We start from the raw sequence: 21,536 nt of genomic DNA, 5'->3' as shown, positions 1-21,536 counted from the left end.
TAAAAAATCTTTTTTCCCCCTCGTCTCCCCCATAAAAATAACTGGTGAATCTTCAGCTTATTGTCTGGCTTACTGCGCAAAAATACTGAACAGAAAAGTCATCTAAATCAGGGACTTGAAAGGCCCACAGTCTAGGTAACAGAAGATTACCTAATTTCCCTCTTGTACTGTTAAGAAAATGTCAGGGCAATTTATGTCACAGGAGAAAGTATTTGTAATACATCTAGCTGAACACTTGTATTCAAACTCTGTAAACGACCCTACAGAGCAACACGATGTAGACAGATAACCCAGTGAAAACAAGGGCAAAATACATGAGCAGTTCATAAAAGAAGATACACTGATGGCCAGACAGTATATGAAAAGAAGCTCTACTTCATTAGTCATCAGAGAAATACAAATTAAAATTAGAATCACAGTGAAATACATTTCACACACTGGAGTGACTGAAATTAAGAAGACTGGTTGAACCAAATATTGTGAGGATTATGGACCAAGTAGAATTCTCAGACCTGGGTGGGGTTGTGAAATGGGACCGCTACTTTGGAAAATCGTTTGGCAAGTTTTTTTTTTTTTTTTAAATAAAGCTAACTTCCTTTCACTTAGTAATGAACACTTTTTCAGAATGTACCTTAGAATGACTTCTCTGATTTCTCTGTTTCCACTTTCTTTTTCTCGCCTTCCATTGTAATCGGAAGCTGGCATGAACATGAGCCCCGTCTCTCGACTGAAAAAAACTTGGGCCAAAGTGAAGACCGCCAAGTTCGATGTTCTTGAGGTATGTGAAGCGGATCTCTTGCTGTTAAGTAACATTTTGCCCCAGAATTATTTGGACTTTTTGAATCCAGCATTTAAAGTATGATCTCATAAACTTTCTGCAGGTGAGAAGTGTGTAGTTCATATTCTCCTCTCTTTTGTCTACAGCATCAAATGGACCCTTCGAGCAATTTCTATAATTATCGAACAGCTCTTCGTGGGGCAGCGCAAAGGTCTTTAACTGCTCATAGCAGCAGAGAGAAGGTATGTGTTTAAACAAGTTTTATTCGTGGCATAGTTGCCACGTGTTGCACTGAAATGCACTGTGTGTGTGTGCGTGCTAAGTCGTTTCAGTTGTGTCTGACTCTTTGTGAAATTATGGACTGTAGCCCACCACACTCCTCTGTCCATGGGGATTCTCCAGGCAAGAATATTGGAGTGGGTTGCCATCCCCTCCTCCAAGGGATCTTTTCCACCCAGAGACTGAACCCGTGTCTCCTGCAGCTCCTGCTTTACAGGCAGATTCTTTACCACTGAGCTTCTGGAGAAGCCCTGAAATGCACTGTACTCAGCTGCTTTTACCTGTTTAGATCTAAGAAAGAAAGTTCATATGCTGTAGATATGTTTCTCACTTGCCACATAGGGAGAGGGGATGCTAAAGAAGGAGGAAAGGGGAAGGTAACTTGGTAGCGAGCTTTGCAAATGCTATTATTGCATTATTTAAGTGATTATTTTGTAATGTGTCATAGTTGTGTTTCAAGCAATAAATTAAGTCCTACGTGAAGATGACTAATGGCATTAGAGAGTAATTTGATTTAATGGAGTACAGACGTTTAAGCTCTGCACAAGGTAGCTGACTTAATGTAATCTTTTAAAGAATTAGCTTACCTCCCATGGTTAAGTCATTTATTTTCAGAAAGTAGGTTAGTTGCTGTAGCATTAGGCCTGCTGTTACTAATTGGGTATGTGGGTGGCGGGAAAAGTGCCAGGATGAGGTCTGAGAAATGAATGGTCTGCACACTACCTGCCCTGCCCTTAAACAGTTTCACACCGTCCTGGATCAGCCATGCTCCTGACTTGGAAGGGCATTTACCCACATTTCATACATGGGAAGCAGAAGTCATTTTGACATTAGGAGATCATGTTATTTGAGAAGTAAATACTTGGTTACAGTAAATGGGCTGATGAAGGTTGCTTGGTGAAAACAATTTTCTGCTTAGGTTCTACCCCATCTTTTAACTCGAACTATATGCTCCAACAAATCAAAGAAAATGAGGATACAAGATTTTAGGCCCTCTTGGTCACTCACCCTCAAAAGCTTCAGCCTCCGTGATCTAAAATGAAAACAAATGCAAAAAGAAACCCCATCTTTTAAGCATGCTAAATTGCTTCTCACCAAAATCTAAATTTTTGGTTCTGATCATGTTTGAGAGCTATTGTAAATACATTAATTTTTTAAATAAAGAAGCAAGGTCAGAGTGGGGATGAAGCAGAGATGACTATCTCAATTTAGCCCAAGGAAATATATAAGCTTTTATTTTTATTATTATTTTTTTTAATGTTTATTTATTTGGCTGCTCCGGGTCTTAGTTATGGCATGTGGTATCTAGTTCCCTGACCAAGGATCCAGGTCCCCAGGTCCCAGGTCCCCTGCATTGGGAGTGTGGAGTCTCAACCACTGGACCACCAGAGAAGTCCCTGTATGAGCTTTTAAGTACTACTTTTCCACATCTCAGTACTTCCATGACTAGATTGAGAATAATCTAATCAGAAGCTTTTTAAGCTTCAGAAAATGAGCACACTTGTGGGAGGATACCAGCACCCAGAACGTGCAAGGCTTTCTCTGCAGAACCTCTGTGAGTTACAGGGGTCTCTGTCCAAGGGAGGAAGCGGCTGTAGAGTCACCTCCCTTAATCAGGAACTGCGTGCAGGTATGCCTGCCTACTCAGTGCGACCCCATGGACTATATAGCCCACCAGGCTCCACTGTCCATGGGATTTTTCAGGCAAGAATACTGGAGTGGGTTGTCAGTTCCTCCTCCAGGGGTTCTTCCCAACCCAGGGATTGAACCCGAGTCTCCTGTGTCCCCTGCATTGGAGGGCATGTTCTTTACCACTAAGTCTGAAGCTGCAGCAATGCCAACCCCCAACCAAGATCTCAGTGAATGTTGTGCTTGTGGGGGTCTGATAGCTTTTTCCAGAAAAACAGTATTTACCCTTTCTGTCACTGAATAAATTCTGTCGACTTTAATTTCATTTTTTTCTTAAACCAGTTCTGTCTGAGCATAGGGATTGTATTCTGCAGTTCATAAAACAAATGGTATCACCACTAAATTTTTTAAAAATATGACATTTCTAGTTCACGGTTGTCCTCCAAGTCTATGAATGAAAGCATTTGGGGGGATAAGAGCCATCTTTGATTCAAGAGAATTGAAATCTTTTTTTCTTTTTTTGAAGTGAGGGTAAACTCTTTACCTCTGAGTTATTGCCTATTTTAAAGTCTTCCTGGAAACATGACTAGAGTAATACAATCTTTGATATTCTTTGAATTATGTGTATGTGGCCAATGTGGTTTCTCTCTAGGAGCCACATCATAGAACAGATTAAATCTATCTGTCACATAGGGGCCGTTAAATGATCCTTAAATAGCTGTTTTTCCTATGAGTCCTTGTGTCTCCTGGTTTTTAACCACTCCTCATGCGAGTGTATGGTTTTAAATACTTTCACCATCCCATTTCTGATCGTGGGAACTTATTCCTCCTCATCACCATTCATTTCTAGGTGTGGAACTGATAACTCCTTTAAGGTGTAGCTGCCAAGTTTCTGAATTTAGAATATTGTGAAAGGGAATTAGGAAACATTACTACTTGAGAAGTTTTCCCATGAAAGCCTTCATTGAAAGACTTCTCAGAAACCAAACCTTTGTTCCTGTTAGTAGCCTATATGTCCACCTTAGCTCTGGAAATCCAGAGTCCTTGTAGTCTCCTGATTTTTACTGTGGTGGATTTGCATAGGGGCTGCCGATCTGAAGGGAACCATTCATGAGGAAATGAGAAGGTGAAGGAGCTTGTCAGACCGCTCTGTCTAGCATATGGGCATCAGGAGTAGAGCAGGAATAATAAGGGAGATTATTTCTGTTGCTGCATCTTGGAAAAGTAGTTCTGACAATCACTAGTGGATCAGTCCAACAATTCCACTTTTGGGTATTTATCCAACTATATGAAAAACACCATATAATTTGGAAAGATATATGTATCCCATGTTCATTGCAGCATTATTTACAAAGCCAAGATATGAAAACAGTCTTGTCCACTAATGGATGAAGAAATTATTATTTATGTATATGTGTATGTATACGTATATATACATTATACACACACATACATATATATAAAATATATACATACAAATATATACATATTGCAATTTATTCATTATATATGTAATGGAATATTATTCAGCTATTAAAGTGAATGAGGTTTTGCCATTTGTGGTAACATGGGTAAAACTGGAAGACATTAAGTGAAATAAATCAGATTGAGAAAGACAAGTACTCTATGATCTCTCTTATAAGTGAGATCTAAATGTATATATGTATATGTGTGTGTATATATATATATATTTTTTCATTTTAAGAGAAGCTTATAGATACAGAGAACAGATTGATGGTTGCCAGAGACATGAGGTAGGGAATGGGGGAAATAAGTGAATTGTTCTTCATTTTTTTCTGGTTTAAGTAAATTTTATTTTTTAAAAAAGACTGCATTGTATGGCACACACCATGAATGCAAAACTCACGTACGTTATAGCCTGTGCCACCCAGCTAGAGGCATGTGACAAGAACTCCTGAAGAATTTAAATATCCTTGTCAGACAGTGAGTGATCAGTACCATATGTAGGTCCACCTTAATTATAATTCAGTCCTCATTTTCCTGATGATGATCCATCAGCAGTATTTGTCCCCTTGTATGGGGCCCATGTGTTTGGGGGGGATGCTTAATTGAGGTCAAGTTTTGTATTATTAATTTAATCCTTGCCACAACTCAATGAGGCACTGTTTCCATTTTAAAGTGAAGAAACTAGGCTTTCTTAGTATGTGAGCCTTATACCTAGGGTTGGCAAACTTTTTCTCTTAGCGACCAGATCATAAATATTTTAGGCTTTGTAAATTGCACAGTTTCTGTTGCAACTACTGAGCTCAGACATAGTGGCACAAAAGCTGACATAGGTGATGTGCCGGTGAGTGGATGAATGTGACTGTTTCACACGAAAGCTGTCTGGACACTGGAATTTTAACTTCATGCTCATGAAATATTATTCTTTTGCTATTTTCCCAGCCATTTAAAAATGTAAACTGCATGACCTCTAGGCCGTTCCAAAGCAGGTGATGAGATGGGCTGGCCCGGGGGCCACAGTTGGCAGACTCATGGCTTATATGGCCAGTCGAGTGTGGAGCCAGATTTGAAACTGAGAGGCAGAGCCTCTCAGTTCAGGCATTTGAAACTGGCAGAGGCAAAGCCCAACACCTTGCAGGCACAGGTGGTCTTGCAGAGAAGTGAGGTGCAGGTGTGCTTTTATCCTTATGCTGATGGCTGTTTAGTTCTAAAATAATAGAAAAAATAGCCAGTAAAATTATGAGAAGGTTATGAAGGGACCTTAACGAATTCAGTTTAGAGACTTCCAGACAATAGCAAATAATTCAGGGCTTCCTTGCTGGTCTAGTGGTTAAGAATCCGCCTTGCAGTGCAAGGGATGCTGGTTTGATCCCTGGCTCAGGATGATCCCACGTGCCTCAGGTCCAGCTGAGCCCATGAGCCACAACTACTGAAGCGTGCTCATCTAGAGTCCATGATCCGCAACAAGAGAAGCCACTACCATGAGAAGCCTACACAGCACAGCTAGAGAGTAGCCCCTACTCCCCGCATCTAGAGAAAACCCGTGCAGCCACAAAGACCGAGTGCAGCCAAAAGAGTAAAATAAAGAAGGAAATTAAAAAAAAAAAACTTTTTTAAGTACATTCAAAAGTGCTGTCAAGAAATCAGCAAAACAAAAAAATAATCAGAGCCTATCTTTTTTAAATGACTTTAGGGGAAAATCTGAATTTCTCTCTAGAAGTGAAAATGTATGCTAATATTTTTGTGTATAAGCCAAAACATATGTTTTCCAGACCTCCCCTTCATCTAGGATAGATGTACCACATGAGTCATAAGCTTAGGAAAACTTCAAAAACCTGCTCTTGGGTAAACAGCATAGGCCCACCCACAGGTGTTTGTAGCATCGTTTGCACTGTTGCAAATTTAGAATCTTCAAAAACATGTTAGCATTTGAGAGAAAGTAGAAGTTACAACGGAGAAGGCAATGGCACCCCACTCCAGTACTCTTGCCTGGAGAATCCCATGGATGGAGGAGCCTGGTGGGCTGCAGTCCATGGGGTCGCTAGGTGTCGGACACAACTGAGTGACTTCACTTTCACTTTTCACTTTCATGCATTGGAGAAAGAAATGGCAACCCACTCCAGTGTTCTTGCCTGGAGAAGGGGAGCCTGGTGGGCTGCTGTCTTTGGGGCCGCACAGAGTCGGACATGACTGAAGCAACTTAGCAGCAGCAGCAGCAGAAGTTACAAAGGGGAAGAACAGAGAGTCTTATTCTTTGTTCCCTCTGGATTTAGCAGGAATTAGGATACTGTCTCAGAGATTATAATTTTAGGTTAATTTGTTAAATACCACTCTATCAAACCAAAGATGTAAGGCAGGAAAGGCTTACTAAAGAAGGCTCGTTGTTTTTTTTTAACAACTGTTAACTTGCACATGCATATCCCCCCTCACCTGGGCCTCCCTCACAACTATTGTGCAAGGTATTATACTGCTTTGGTGCTTTCCCAAGACAGCAGGTATTGACTTGTTCTGACATACAAGGCCAGATTTGCTCAATAGGAAGTTTGTAGCAACTATTACTGAAAACTCCCAGTTCTCATGTTATCTTGAGCTGTGTCTATAAGAGAAGGGGCTTCCCAGGTGGCTCAGTGTTAAAGAGTCACCTGTCAACGCAGGTGACTCAGGAGACACAGGTTCGATCCCTGCGTCGGGAAGATCCCCTGAAGGAGGAAATGGCAACCCACTCCAGTATTCTTGCCTGGAAAATTCCATGGACAGAGGAGCCTGGCAGGTTACAGTCCATGGGATCACAAAGACTCAGACACAACTGAATGACTGAGCATATATACAGTTCTTCAAGGGAAAAGAAAATGTTCCTCTAAAAAGAAAAATCATCTAAAATGTAGTTGTGTAAATGATAGAAAAAGTACAGATCCTCAAAGACAGATGGGTCACATATTTTAAAATCTTAGTACCTGTGGGACTTTCCTGGTGGTCCAGTGGCTGACACTCTGTGCTTCCAATGCAAGGGGCCCAGGTTCAAGTCCTGGTCAGGGAACTAGATCCCATAGGCTGCAACTAAAAGATTCTGAATGCTGCAACTAAGACCCAGCACAGCCAAATAAATAAACATTAAAAAAAAAAATCTTTGTACCTGCAGTGGCAGGTATTCTATTATTTGGTTCTAACTGAATGAAAAGTAAGAGTCCTTTAGATCTTGTCCCTTTGATTATAATGAGAACTTTCAGATTTTACTATATGCCATTATGTTGAGAAAAATAAGGAAAACAACCTGAATCCATCCATCTCCCATTGCCACTCATCTTTGCTTCGTTTTGGTTATTAACAGCATTTGCATGTTCAGAAAAATTATGTAAGGAAGGAAATGGCTGTCATGGGAGGTCAACAAAACACTGCACCCATCCTAATCAGTGGTAGCCTACTATGGGAAATGGTGAGGGATGGGGAGGCCTGGCATGCTGCAGTCCATGGGGTTGCAAAGAGTTGGACATGATTGAGCAACTGAACAGCAACTATGTAATCCCTTCATTAACATCTTGTATTGTTTGATGAGAGACTAAATGTTTATTTGCCCAAAACAAACCAGAATCTTTTTGTTTTCTCTAGATTGTGATACCATTCTTCAGTCTGTTAATCAAAGATATTTATTTCCTCAATGAGGGCTGTGCCAACCGCCTTCCCAATGGCCATGTCAACTTTGAGGTAAGGGTAGGCTGCAAAATTCTGAGCGCAGAGGACCAGCCTCTCCACCAAGTGCAGAGAGGCCAGGCCATCTGAGCTTGATTCTGAAGTTCTGAAACCAAGTTTTCTCTTTCCTTGCTAATCTATGAGAAGATAATAGTGCTGAGTAGAATAAATTAGCTACACCATTATTATTCTTATCCAGAGATATTTGAGTAACTTTTCACCACTACCTAAAAATACCAATAGCTGATTTTTCTTAAATTAAGAAAATGATGTAGTTCAGAAGATCAGAAGCCAGAAGAGAACATTAAATGGAGTGGTTTCATCCAAGCTCATGATTTTTGACAACTGCCTTTCAATTCAACTTTCATTTGATTCTTTTGTAGAAATTTTGGGAACTGGCCAAACAAGTGAGTGAATTCATGACGTGGAAACAAGTGGAGTGTCCATTTGAGAGGGACCGGAAGATCTTACAGCATCTGCTCACAGTTCCAGTCTTCAGTGAAGATGGTGGGTAGCCTATTAAGCTGTGACTGCTCCCAGGATCTGTAGAACCTACAATCAGGAAATCAGTGTATTAAATGCTTGGTGTCTGGTTCCTTATGTAGTATGAAGCCTGTGTTCTGACCTGTTCCATCTTGAGTTTTCTGTTGCACAAAAAACTGTGTGATTTATCCCTAAAATATTTGAGTCAGGCACTCACTCACTCTTCAGCCACCAATAGTACATTTCTGTGTTTAAACAAAATTTTTATAATATTAGATCTGCAGAGCTTTGGGGCACAAATGGAAAGTTACTGAGGGATTTTTTTCCCCTTGTTCAGGCTTGCTTTAATGGAGAAAAAAGGTGTTTCGTGACATGTTGATATTCAAGATAAACTTGAAAAACAAAGCAGTTGCTACCCGCTGCTATTTGTAAAAAATAAACCATGGAAAGTCTTAACCTGTTAAAACATTAGGGACTTTGAGACAGAAACAGTGATTGTGTACCAAAAAAACTGACTGGATACTTAAAGTTTGTAAAAGACTTGGGGATTGATTATATTACTCTATTATAGCCTAATATTATACAAATCAATTGCACTATTAACTATTTCTCATGGTAGATTGATAGTGTTTATGATAATGACTAAAGAACATTTTGAATTAATAAGATCTATTCCAGAGAGGGCTTGATTGTTACTAACCTCTGAAGGCAAGATTAATACCCAGCTTTTAAAGCTTTGGAAATCTTTTTGACTTAAAATTAAAGTGAAAACATTAGAAGAGTGAAAAATTGACCTAAAAACCCTAACTTTTTACCTGCTAAAAGGTCTTTTTAAAAGATAACAGGGGTCCGGGAGTCTTTTTAAAAGCCCTGGTGGTCCAGTGGCTAAGACTCTGCACTCCCAGTACAGAGGGCCCGGCTGTGATCCCTGGTCAGGGAACTGGATCGCATGTGCCACAGTGAAGACTGAAGATCCCATGTGCCACAGCTAAGACCCGGCACAGCCAAATAAATCAATCAATCCAGCAGAAAAGGCTCCACATCCCAGTCCTCCTTTTTGTAAAGAGTATAAATGTGAGTGTATATTCCAGTCCTGTGGCTTGCCTTTATAAGCTTTTTTTTTGGCCTCAAAAATTGTCTTAGTTATGGGCTTCCCTGGCAGCTCAGTGGTAAAGAATCTGCCTGCCAATGCAGGAGATACAGAGTTCAGTCCCTGGTCTGGGAAGATCCCACATGCTGTGGAGCAGCTAAGCCCACACTCGACAACTATTGAGCCTGTGCTCTAGAGCCCAGGAACCGCAACTACTGAGCCCACGTGCTGCAGCAGCTGAAGCCTGAGCACCCTGGAGCTCGTGCTCTGCAACAAGAGAAGCCACCACAGTGAAAAGCCCTCTCACTGCAACAGAGAGTTGCCCCTGCTCGCTGCAGCTGGAGAAAAAGCCCCCCCAGGCCAGCCAAAAATAAATTAACAAAATATATAGATATATAAATAAGCTTTTAAAAAAATAGAACCTGGGAGATATGCTGTGGGCATGTCAAACTTTGCATGTCTTTCACAAGTATCCCTTTAACAAATAATAATAATAAATTGTCTTACTTAACCAACTGCTTTTTTGGTCTAGAGGCCCCTGGTGTTTTGTTGAGAGGGTCCAGTAGGGGCAAAGTGGTGTTCTGTGTTTCTAAAGCTTCCCAATTGTAATTCGATGTTTTAAAGAGTGTGCTTAGCTGTAGAGTTTGGCTGAGGTTGAATGGGAGATGAATGGAGGTGGGTAATGTATTAGAAGGCTTCCGCATTCATGCATTCTTCCTTTTGGTTGATTGTAGCTCTCTACTTGGCATCCTATGAAAGTGAAGGACCTGAAAATCATATAGAGAAAGACAGATGGAAGTCCTTAAGGTGAGTCTCATTGCTTCGCATTGCTGTACAAATCTAAACATGTTGGCCTGAAGTGAAAAAAGCTACGTGCTTGCTGTAGGAAGTCCCTGCCTGCATGTTGCAAGCCCTCTCTGTCGCTTAGCTCTTGTTTACTAAATATTTGTGGCTTAAAATCTTCATTGCCATCCTTCAGTTTTATTGCTTTTTTTTTTTTTTAATACTGGCAGATATACAGTGACTCTGTGCTGCTTTTTCTCTCCCAGTATTTTATGGGATGAGGAACTGAAATTTCCCCATGGTGTGTTAAAAAGGCCTCTGACACATTTTCTTCATCTAAAAGATAAGAATTGTTCTAACATTAAAATTTTATTTGACCTGAAATAAAAAAAACCAGTTGGGTTAGTAAATCTGAGAGTGTCACTTACTGCCTAGATCTTGGTCCCCTCTTTGGTTTGAGAGAGAGTTAGGACTTGAAACATAATCCACAATCTTTTCAAATTTAAACATTTTGTTATTTTATTAGTATTTTTGAACAAAACTAAAATGGCACCCCACTCCAGTACTCTTGCCTGGAAAATCCCATGGACAGAGGAGCCTGGTAGGCTGCAGTCCAAGGGGTTGCTAGGACTTGGACATGACTGAGCGACTTCACTTTCACTTTTCACTTTCATGCATTGGAGGAGGAAATGGCAACCCACTCCAGTGTTCTTGCCTGGAGAATCCCAGGGATGGGGGAGCCTGGTGGGCTGCCATCTATGGGATCGCACCGAGTTGGACATGACTGAAGCGACTTAGCAGTAGCAGCAGCAGGATAGATAAGTTTGTCTTTTAACCACTTGAGATGCTTTAATGGGTGAAAGTAGCCCAGGATATAGAATTACTATAACCAAAATTGCTGTTTGTGTATTTTTACTGAGAGACTCTAGGAGTATGTGCCTTTTGGTACCAGGTTGACAGGCCCATTTTCTCTTCTTTCCAGAGTCATTTGGGAGCCTTCGTTAAACTCGATCAGGGCTAGGTTTTATGAACCAGGGTATCTAAGATATATTTGCTTTTGTGTGATTTTGTTTCAAAGGAAAATTTAGGCCTTCTTTGAACCTTTTATAGAGGAGAGATAAGGTACGGAGGCGTTGGAATTATTATCGTTAGAACAAATCGTGGTAATAGGCAAAGGACTGGAGCTATTTCTTCTTTACCCTTCTGCTCTGTGAGCCTTAGGGTGAGCACTAGCTCCTCCCTCATGTCCGCCACAGCTCTGGACATGTTCTTGTGCTGCTGAGCAATGACACTGAGGGTAATGCAGGTGTTGGGCAAGGCAGAGCACCCCCAAGGAAGATAAAAAAGAAGTATGCGATGGTTCTTTGCAAAATCACACATGCTAAGTGAATACTAAGGCTCATTAAAAGCAGAGACATCACTTTGCCAACAAAGGTCCATCTAGTCAAAGCTCTGGTTTTTCCAGTAGTCATGTATGGATGTGAGAGCTGGACCATTAAGAAGGCTGAGTGCTGAAGAATTGATGCTTTTGAATTGTGGTTCTGGAGAAGACTCTTGAGAGTCCCTTGGACTGCAAGGAGATCCAACCAGTCCATCCTAAAGGAAACCAGTCCTAAACATTCATTGGAAGGGCTGATGCTCAACCTGAAGCACCAGTACTTTGTCCACCTGATGTGAAGAGCTGACTCATTGGAAAAGACCCTGATGCTGGGAAAGATTGAGGGCAGGGAGGAGAAGGGGATGACAGAGAATGAGGTAGTTGGATAGCATCACTCAATAGACATGAGTTGGAGCAAACTCCAGGAGATAGGGAAGGACAGGGGAGCCTAACACACTGCAGGCCACGGGGTCTTAAAGGGTTGGACACTACTTAGCAGCTGAACAGCAACAACAGATTCTCAAATGATGTACCCTGCCTGAACTAGCAGTTCTCCCAGAAAATCTGAAAGACTTCAGTGCTTAATATTTTTCTGTCCTTTTTTAAAATTTATTTTAAATTATTTTTTATTATAGTTGATTTACAATATTGCATTAGTTTCCGATGTATAGCAAAGTGATTCAATTTTATATATGTGTACACACACACACACATATATACACATACTTTTTCAGATTTTTTATAGGTTATTACAAAATATGGAGTATAGGTCTTTGTTGTTTATTTTATATATAGTAGTGTGTATATGTTGGCTTCCCCTGTGACTCAGAGGTAAAGATTCTGCCTGCAATGCAGGAGATGCGAGTTCGATCCCTGGGTCAGGAAGATCCCCTGGAGAAGGAAATGGCAACCCACTCCAGTATTCTTGCCTGAGAAATCCCATGGACAGAGGAGCCTGATGGGCTACAGTCCAGAGGGTCACAGAGTCAGACATTACTGAGGCAACTTAGCACACACATATCTCAGTAAAGCTGGAAAAAAGTCAGAAGTTAACTATTAATATAGAATTTCTATCTTACCCTATATACTTTTATTACTTTAGAGATGTGGAGAAATTCCCAAACTTGAGTATAGCAAATCCCAGTGGATTAGCGACTTAGCATGCATGGACAGTGTGTGTATGTTACTCTAAAATTTCTATCCCTCCCCCTGCTTTCCCCTTTGGTAATCCTGCTTTGTTTTCTATGTCTGTGAGTCCGTTTCTGTTTTGTCCATCTGTTCGTTTGCGTCATTTTTTTAGGTTCCTCATACATGTAATATCACATGATATTCGTCTGATTTACTGTAAACTATTTAAAATCGAGCTTCAAACACGGGAAAGATAAAACTGGTGTTAGGTGAGGATTCTCATCCTCCTTCAGATCATCTGCCGCCTCCCTTCTGATCGTGTCTTCTTTATTCCTCAGATCCAGCCTCCTGGGCAGAGTTTAACACACGGGCTGCTGATTGCTGCTGTTGCCGCCTCCACCGCTGCATCACGTAGATCATCGAGGGGCTGGCCTTTGTGTTCGGGAATCTTGTGCTACCAAAAAAATCATGAAGTCCCTGCAAGCACGCTCCCTCAAGAGCAGATGGGGACCTTGCTCCCTGCAGCTGACAGATTGACTCAGATTCTATGAGACTGAAATGTTCACTGAGGACACTTGAGAAAGAATCCTCTAAGGGTCCCAGCTCTGCAATGATTCATCTCCTGGAATTTCCATGTGAATCACAGCTCTGCACCTGGATGGAGCTTTCTTTTGTGTGTGTATGTGTGTGTTTTTGTTTTGTTTTGTTTTTAATTTGGTTCTACATTTGCTGCTAATGGGACTTGCCCAGCTGAGGGCTGGCTCTTAGGAAGCCCATGTTTCTTTGTTAACTTAAAAGAAAAAGGGAGAGAAGGGAGGGGAAGCAAGCCTTCCTTTTAGATCCCAAACTGCAGCTCAGTGGCGTTGCCCCAGAGGGATCAGGCTGGCTGGAAGCCAGCCTTGGACTTAGCTTCCCTGAGCTCAGGCTGTGTTGTGAATTCCCCTCTTCCCTTTTCCTATAAGGTTTTGAGTTGGCTGCTGGTTAGCAAACTCCTTTTTACCCATATAAGTTATTTAATATAATAATGAAGCTCAACACTGTGGTAGGAAAATAGCCACTAGAAAAAAAAAAAAGGCAGAGTTTGTCATTGGACTGCGTAACTTTCTAGAAGGACTGTCTGTTTTCTTTGCCCTCCTGAGCTGTTTACAACTGACCACTGTGTTCTACGGATGTATTTTTTAGTAGTTTTTTTCTTGTTACTTAGTTTTCCATGATGTGTATTATTTTTTCCTCTTGTAAATTTGAATTATCTGACTGTAAGGGCCTTGGGGGAAAAAAAACCCCATGGTCTAATTACAATTCAAGTTTTTAACAGTCTGTTATTTTTCATTACCTTTTGGAATCTGTTGGCAACTGAACATGTGAACAGAAAACAAATTGGTAAAGTTACCCCCCGCTCCCTACCCACTAGAGCAGTGAACACATGAAAAACATCTTGCTGTTAACTCAAGAGGTCGATCTAATTGTGAAATAGTTCACCTTGTTAAACATCTAAACAAATCCGTAGTTGCTCTGCAGTCATTATATTTATTTACTCTAGGAGAATCTGTAGAGTAGTAAACTGTGCTAATGAAAAAAAAACAAGACATCATGTTCAAAACAGAGATGTATTTGAAAACTTAATGACATGGTTTCAAAAAACAGAGCATGTCTGTATACTGCACGCCATCTCAGCAGACCGAAAATGTCTCTAAGCTGTCCCTTTACAACCATCAATATATTTGACACTCTGCGGCCTGGAGTTGTGATGCCTTTCGTTTCTTTACTGGATGGAATTGATGGGGAGGTGGGGGCGGTGGGGGACTGGAGTCTCAGTCATTCGACTCAAGGGACTGGCTGGAAATGTGGCTTGTCCTTGGGGAAGTGGCCTTTAGAAGCATGTGTGTGGCTCCTGACTTTCTTGAACCCATTTTTGAAAACATGAAAGTGGTAGTTGCTCAGTTGTGTCCCACTTTTTGCGAACCCATGGACTGTGTAGCTCAGCAGGCTCCTCTGTCTGTAGGATTCTCCAGGCAGAAATAGTGGAGTGGGTAGCCATTCCCTTCTCCAGGGGACCTTCCCCACCCAGGAACTGAACCCGGGTCTCCTGCACAGAAGCCAGATTCTTTACCACTGAGCCATCTTTTAATAAGCATCACTTGCCAGATACGTCTGAATGTTTGGCATGGATCATCATCCCCACGCTTTTAGGTGTGGAAATAGGTGCATCAATAATGATGATGATTCGTTCAAGGCCATGTAGCTAATGAGAGACACAAAGACTTGACCTAAACCTTCTAATTTTAGAGCCCAGGCTTTAAATCACATTGTCCAGCCTTCTCAGACTTCAGTGTAACCTTCAAGCTTTCGAGGAACACGGGGATGTTGTTGACTTGCAGGTGTGGATTCTGTAGGTCTGGGGTAGGGTGCGGGGAATGCTGATGTTGCTGGTCCTAGAATCTGAAGAGCAGCAGGGTGCCCTACAGCGCTGCCTCTCAGTGCCTCCACTGCCTTGCCCTGAACTCTGCATCCTGCAGGTGTTGCCATGACAGCAGCCATGGCCATCTTTCAACCACTTAGGTTGGGCGGTCTGCAAATGATGGGCTGCTGGCCAAATCTACTCCTTTTATTCGAGCCACAAGGTGACAATTGTTGGAAAAAATTGAGGAAAAAAGTGTTTTCACGATACATGAAAATGATATGAAATGCAAGTTTCCGCATCCATAAGTGAAGTCTTTGGAATACAGACTCACTCGCTTGCTTACTCAGTTCCTCGCAGCTGCTTTTGCCTACAAACCAGGGTCTTATAGTTGCAACAGAGACAGAATGGCCCACAAAGCCTCGGATATTTACTCTCCGCCCTTTACAGAAAGTGTGCTGCTGACCTCGACTCTCTTAACTGGTTGTTCTGAGCATTACAATGAGTTTGCAAACATGCTCTAAGATTTTCTATTTAAAGCACTGTTGTTGTTGTTCAGTCGCTAAGCTGTGTCTAACTCTTCGCGACCCGATGGATGGCAGCACGCCAGGCTTCTCCGTCCTTCACCATCTCCCAGAGTTTGCTGAAACTCATGTCCCCTGAGTCAATGATGCCATCCAACCAGCCCATCCTCCTCTGTCATTGCTGCCTTCTTCTGCCCTCAAATCTTTCCCAGCATTAGGGTCTTTTCCAATGAGTCAGCTCTAATGAGTGGAATTAGATACATAAATGGGGCTAGTGAACATGTTTTTCCTAAAGTGATAAGAGGCTTAACAAATTAGGGATTTTTAGAGATTATAAGGGTGTTTAAACCATAACTCTTCACGGAAAGAGTTACCATTCTTGTGCCTTTTGTTTTCATGCCCAGATAAGCCAGCAGTTTTAAACCAGGAACTGAGCTGTGGCAGTAATTCACCATCCTCCTCCTTGGGTTTGGGTCTAGGTGTCTTGATCATGGCTGTAGCTGGATGGAAGTCTGGGTAAACACAAGTGTGAACAGCATCCCATAGATGTGGATTCTGATGTGTTCTATTCAGACACGCCCTGCATTCCTCAGCTGCGGGCTCTGAGCTGAGGCCTCACATCAAGCTGAGTTGGGTGGGGAAGGAAGAGAGCCCCCTTTCAGGGTTTGAAGTATCCCTTGTGTTTGAGGACAAACCTCCTGTGTTTGAGGACACAGGCCCAGGTTCCCCAGCGTTGGCCCGCCTTGCATCTAACAAAGAACATCATTGGTAAAGGTTTGCCGTGCATCTGTCTTTGAAGGTTTTCAGCTTTCCCTCTCCACTGGCCCCAGCTCTGACACCCCTGCTGTTTCCTCTCATACTTCTTGCACCTTTAGCACACTTGTGCTTCTTTTTGTACTGCTGCCCATTAGCCTCTTGCACGTAGAATCCCAAGAAAGCACGGCTCAGCCTTGGAAGCTGAGTTGCTCAACTGTACAGGCTACAGTTACATCGGCTACAAATGATAGAGAAGCTCTGCCTTCCACTTCGCTGCGTTCTGTTTACCCTGTGGCCCGTCTCAACAAAAGCCCCTGCCTCTATTCCAGACATGTCTTGCTATTCTGATGGAGAGTGGACCGCTGGGGATAGAAACGTGGGCTAGAACAGTTGATTTTTTTTTGTGGGAAGGGGAGCTAAGAGTTCAAAGGAATTCCTGAATTGGCTTCCTGGAGAAAAATGTGCTTAGTGACCTGGAAACTAACTAAACATATTGAACGCAAAGAGATTCTGATGACGACTCTATTAACTTTACCCTTAAGACATTTTGAAAAGGACTTTTGTCAGACCTGGGCTTCCAGAGTTTTACTAGAAAATTGGGGAATTCCTGGGTAAGTCAAGCCAAAGATTTTTTTCTGGGTTTGAAAGATTAGGCAATAGATTCAGTTCTCTGCTTCATGTCATCAAGATCACTTGACCCTACTCTGTGCTAACAGAAGAGGTTGGCATTGGAGATTAAGGTTTCCAAACGTTGCCTTTGTTAGAGGTTAGAGGCTTGAAACTATCGAATAAGTCCGGATCCATGCAAAATAGACCCTAATTAAAAATCTGCCTTAATTCCATAATTAAGAATCAAATTCTCTTAAAGGATGCATTTTTTTCTTTACTTAATGCAATGAGGATGTTCACAGGTAGTCAGTTCCCTTTGGTGCTAGCAGGCTTCAGCAGGTTTAAACCCCACTCCACAAGCCTGAACCCTCCTTCATTTCGCTAAGATTTGATCTAATGAGAAATGAAACATCCCAAAGTGTATACTCACATTCTGGATAGCATGAGATAGCAGTCTTAGAATATGGTTGTGTGTGATTCTCCAGGCAAGAATACTGGAGTGGATTGCCATGCCCTCCTCCAGGGGATCTTCGCGACCCAGGGATCATCAAGCCTGCATCTCTTTTGTCTCCTGCATTGGCAGGCGGCTTCTTTATTTACCACTAGCGCCACCTGGGAAGCCCCAAAATATGGTTAGTTGTTAGCAAACTTAAGTTTAAATGTGCACATAATCCAACATGTTAGGACTTCTATGTAATGGTCTATGGAACACAATTTCGAGAAATAAAGAAGGGAACTAATATTTCTCAGAACAATCAGGAAAATTTTGTGTTCCTTGAAGAGTGCCAAATCAGTGGGCTTTCCACCCTAAAAGCAAGTTTGCTTTCTTTCCCTCTTTCCACCTACGCTGCCCAGACAAAATGAAAGCATGAAATCGTCTTTTCCTGGATGAGTCACTGTGGGAAAGTCCGTTCAGCAGTGTTTATCCATTTGGCTGAGACACGGCAGTGGGAGGACTGTGGCGTTGTTCATTTTTTTACAGTGCAATTATGGATCCTCATATGCGCAGGTGAACCATGTGGGGTCTTCATCTGTGCTCAGTACTAAAATGTTGAATCCAGGAGCTGGTTACCTGTCTGGGAATTGGAGCTTCTGCCTATGGGGTCACACAGAGTCGGACACGACTAAAGTGACTTAGCAGCAGTCTGACTTTGGAAATGAGTGTAAATTTGAGTGATTCTGATCCAGTCTCTTTGTGACCGACCCCAAGGACTGTAGTCCGCTAGGCTCCTCTGTCCATGGGATGTTCCAGGCAGGAATACTGGAGTGGGTTGCCACGCCCTCCTTCAGGGGATCTTCCCAAACCAGTGATCTAACGCACATCTCTTATGTCTCCCGCATTGGCAGGCAGGTTCTTTACTACTAGCGCCATCTGGGAAGCCCAAAGAATGGGAGGCCTATGGGCTAAACCTCACTCTCCCCAGATATTCTGGACTTTGGGAAGTTTTCCCCCACTTTTGGACCTCAGTGTCCTCAACTGGAAGTAATGGATCTGGATTAATTGATGTCTGCTGTTCATGGTCTGAGAGTTCATGGTTTGGGAAAGCACTTCCTCCTCTTACTGGACTGAGAGGTGAGTTAGCAAGTAAATACAGCATCCTGCATTTGTGCTGCCAACCCCTTCTTTCTGCCTGGCTCTTTTGTTTGTTGTATCTGAAGAGGGAATGGATAAGACGATAATTGCTACTTGATTGGAGACAAAGAAGTGATAAAGGCTCAGCTCCCCCTCCAGTTCAACTCCACGCAAAGGGATAGGGCTCTTTATGGTAAAGAGTGATTGCTACCCAGACCAGAAACCAAAAAATTCCCTTTGTGCAAGTCCAGTTCTGTGATTTCGAAGGTTCTAGATGAAGAAAGCAAAGTTTCCAAAGACCAAAGACTACAAAAATGCTTTGTTGAGTAGACTATATCTTTGCCACGGCAGCTGTTGCAGTTGTGCTTGTTTGTACAGATAAAATCTTAGATAAAGTGCCTGTTCACACCTAGTCATTTACAAATGAGTCAATATTTGGCTTAAAAGACCAAAACTCAGACTCATGATGATCAGAGTCCACTTCTGCATTTTGTCAATTTTCACATCTTAAAAATGATTGGAGACCTCCTCTGAAGACTCCTGAATTTGACATACCTTTTACAGGAAGACCTACACGGAAAGAAACCAGCAAGGGCATGGACCACTCGTGTGAGCGTGGATACCTTCTCTCCTTTGGCTACAAATGCTCCCTGAAGCCTAGTCCAGGAAGACCTGTGCAAAAGAGGAAAGATCAAAGGAAGGAACAGGCAAACAACTCAGAAGAGAGAGAAAACTGTAGAGGGATATGTAAATGACAAAGCTTTGGCAAGTGGAAGAATTTAGGAAGAGATGTAGCATTAGCAGCGTTGAAGCTTTTGAAATACTCAGACACTGAAGATCTAATAAGAAAACAATGAATCAAGGAAGTCTGCTCCCTCGGGAAACTACAAGCTATTTAGCTATTAAAATCAGTATCAGGGAAATGGATAGATATAAAGATAACTAGGGAGGATATTTTTAATTACTGAACTCCATAAAATAAAGTTTATAAAATTCTGGAAAACAGGCATCACCAACCCTTCTCCATCTATTCGAAAATTGTCAAGGCCTTTGTGCAGGGCAGAGAAACCCTGGCAGGAGGGCATGCTTTTTCAGGCAGTTTAGACTCAGATGGGAAATAAGGATAACCCACAGGGTTCCTAGATGCCCCGACAAAAGCTCAAGATTTGTAAAATGCTCTTTTTCTTTCAGGGTGTTCACTTGGCTTACAGATAAACCCAGCCATGCTGCGATGGCCAGGTACACAGTGGAATAAATGGGATCCCTTAGCTCTGCTCTTAAACTTTATAAGGAGGTGGGGGTGCAGTCCTATGACCAAGGTATGCTTATAAAGAGAACTTCCTATATTCAGAGAATTCAGAGTATGGTGCAAATCGTTCTTAGGTTTTTCTTGAGTAGTTTTTCAGCCTGTAATCTGTTAACCTGGAAAGAACCTGAAGGGACTTTTATGCTGCCCTTATGGAAGGCAGAAGCTTTCCAGGTGGCACTAGTGGTAAAGAACCCGCCTGCCAATGAAGGAGATGTAAGAGACGCGAATTTGATCCCTGGGTCAGGAAGATCCCCTGGGGAAGGGCATGGCAACCCACTCCAGTATTCTTGCCTGGAGAATCCCATGACATGTAGAGCCTGGCAAGCTATAGTCCATAGGGTAGCAAAGAGTTGGACACGACTGAAGCAACTTAGCACCTGGAGGGCCTGGGGCTTCCCTTCAGATGGTAAAGAATCTGCCTGCAATGCAGGAGACCCAGGTTTGATCCCTGGGTCAGGAAGATTCCCCCTGGAGAAGGGAATGGCCACACACTCCAGTATTTTTGCCTGGAGAATTCCATTGACCGAGGACACTGGAGGGCCCCAGTCCCTGGGGTCACAAAAAGTTGGACATGACTGAGCAGCTAACATATATGGAAGTTATGAAGGAAAATAGTTCTGGAACTGCTAATATCAGGGAAACCACTGACTGAAACTGCCTGCATTTTGAGCAGGCATAGTGATAACCAGTTGCATGAATTATCTTTAACAGGAGGTCCTGGTAAGGAATGTGGAACTAACAAGATACCAACAACCGGACGAGTTCAGGAAAGGTCAAAAGGAGAGTGGAAACACCAGCCTACATTTGCTACCAACCTCCCAGAATCCTCCTCACTGGAATCCATCTTGGCTGCGTGATGCACGCGCTGCCAAGAAGGACCCTGATGGGCCAGCCAGAAGCAATTCAGAAACTAACCCTATCACCATAAAACCCAAGACTGCAAATCACACGGCAGAGCAGTTCTAGGTTCCCTTACCTTCCTGTTCTCCACCTAGCTATCCTTCCCAATAAAGTCTCTTGCTTTGTCAGCAGGCAAGTCTCCCCAGACCATTCATTTCTGAGTGTTAGATAAAAGCCCACTTTCAGGCTGTGGAAGAGGTTTCCCTTCTTGCAGCACTAAGCTTGGCCACCTCTTTCAGCACAATCCCCAGGTGCTATAGTATCTATGGAGTCTCTTTTCTTTGCCTTAACAAAGAGTCCTATCCATTATCTTTGCTTGGAGTGGGTCTGGGCCCCGGGAGGTTGGTGGTCACATGCTGTAGAAGGTAGGGGATGAATGGAGGCCACTCAGCCTTGTTAGTATCAGACAACACTATTTCCAGCAAGCCTGGACAGCCCCACCTCCCATTCTTCCCCCTTAACATTCTCCTTGCCCTGGAGCTCTCTTCAAATTGAAATGTGCGTTTCTTCAGGGTCTGCTGATTTTAGCTAGCAATTTGCAGGTTTAAGGCAACTCATACAGTTGTGTGATTGACAGAATCATTTCATGTTGGTTGTCTAGCTGGTAGAGTATTAGGACATATGTGTGCATGTGTGCTAAGTCTCTTCAGTCATATCCCACTCTTTGCAACCCCATAGACTGTAGACTGCTAAGCTCCTCAATACATGGAATTCAGCAGGCAAGAATACTGGAGTGGGTTGCCATGCCGTCCTTCAGGGAATCTTCCT

General features: G+C 42.5%; 1 protein-coding gene across 2 annotated transcripts in view; it reads left to right on the top strand.

Annotated features, from left to right (window-relative positions):
* The window catches only part of RASGEF1B (RasGEF domain family member 1B), a 38,352-nt gene extending 24,245 nt beyond the window's left edge, over positions 1-14,107 (top strand). For both annotated transcript variants that reach the window (XM_055588907.1, XM_055588908.1), the window contains exons 9-14: positions 699-778; positions 925-1,020; positions 7,757-7,852; positions 8,221-8,344; positions 10,145-10,217; positions 13,038-14,107. In XM_055588907.1, coding sequence (XP_055444882.1) covers positions 699-778; positions 925-1,020; positions 7,757-7,852; positions 8,221-8,344; positions 10,145-10,217; positions 13,038-13,062 — 494 coding nt within the window. In that variant the 3' untranslated portion in view covers positions 13,063-14,107. The remainder of the gene's footprint in view (positions 1-698; positions 779-924; positions 1,021-7,756; positions 7,853-8,220; positions 8,345-10,144; positions 10,218-13,037) is intronic.
* The last annotated feature ends 7,429 nt before the right edge of the window (positions 14,108-21,536 follow it).

This window comes from Bubalus kerabau, chromosome 7 (genome assembly GCF_029407905.1).
Source record: "Bubalus kerabau isolate K-KA32 ecotype Philippines breed swamp buffalo chromosome 7, PCC_UOA_SB_1v2, whole genome shotgun sequence".
Lineage (NCBI taxonomy): Eukaryota > Metazoa > Chordata > Mammalia > Artiodactyla > Bovidae > Bubalus > Bubalus kerabau.
The sequence above is the reverse complement of the archived record's forward strand: the minus strand, read 5'-3'. Positions and strand labels throughout refer to the sequence as shown.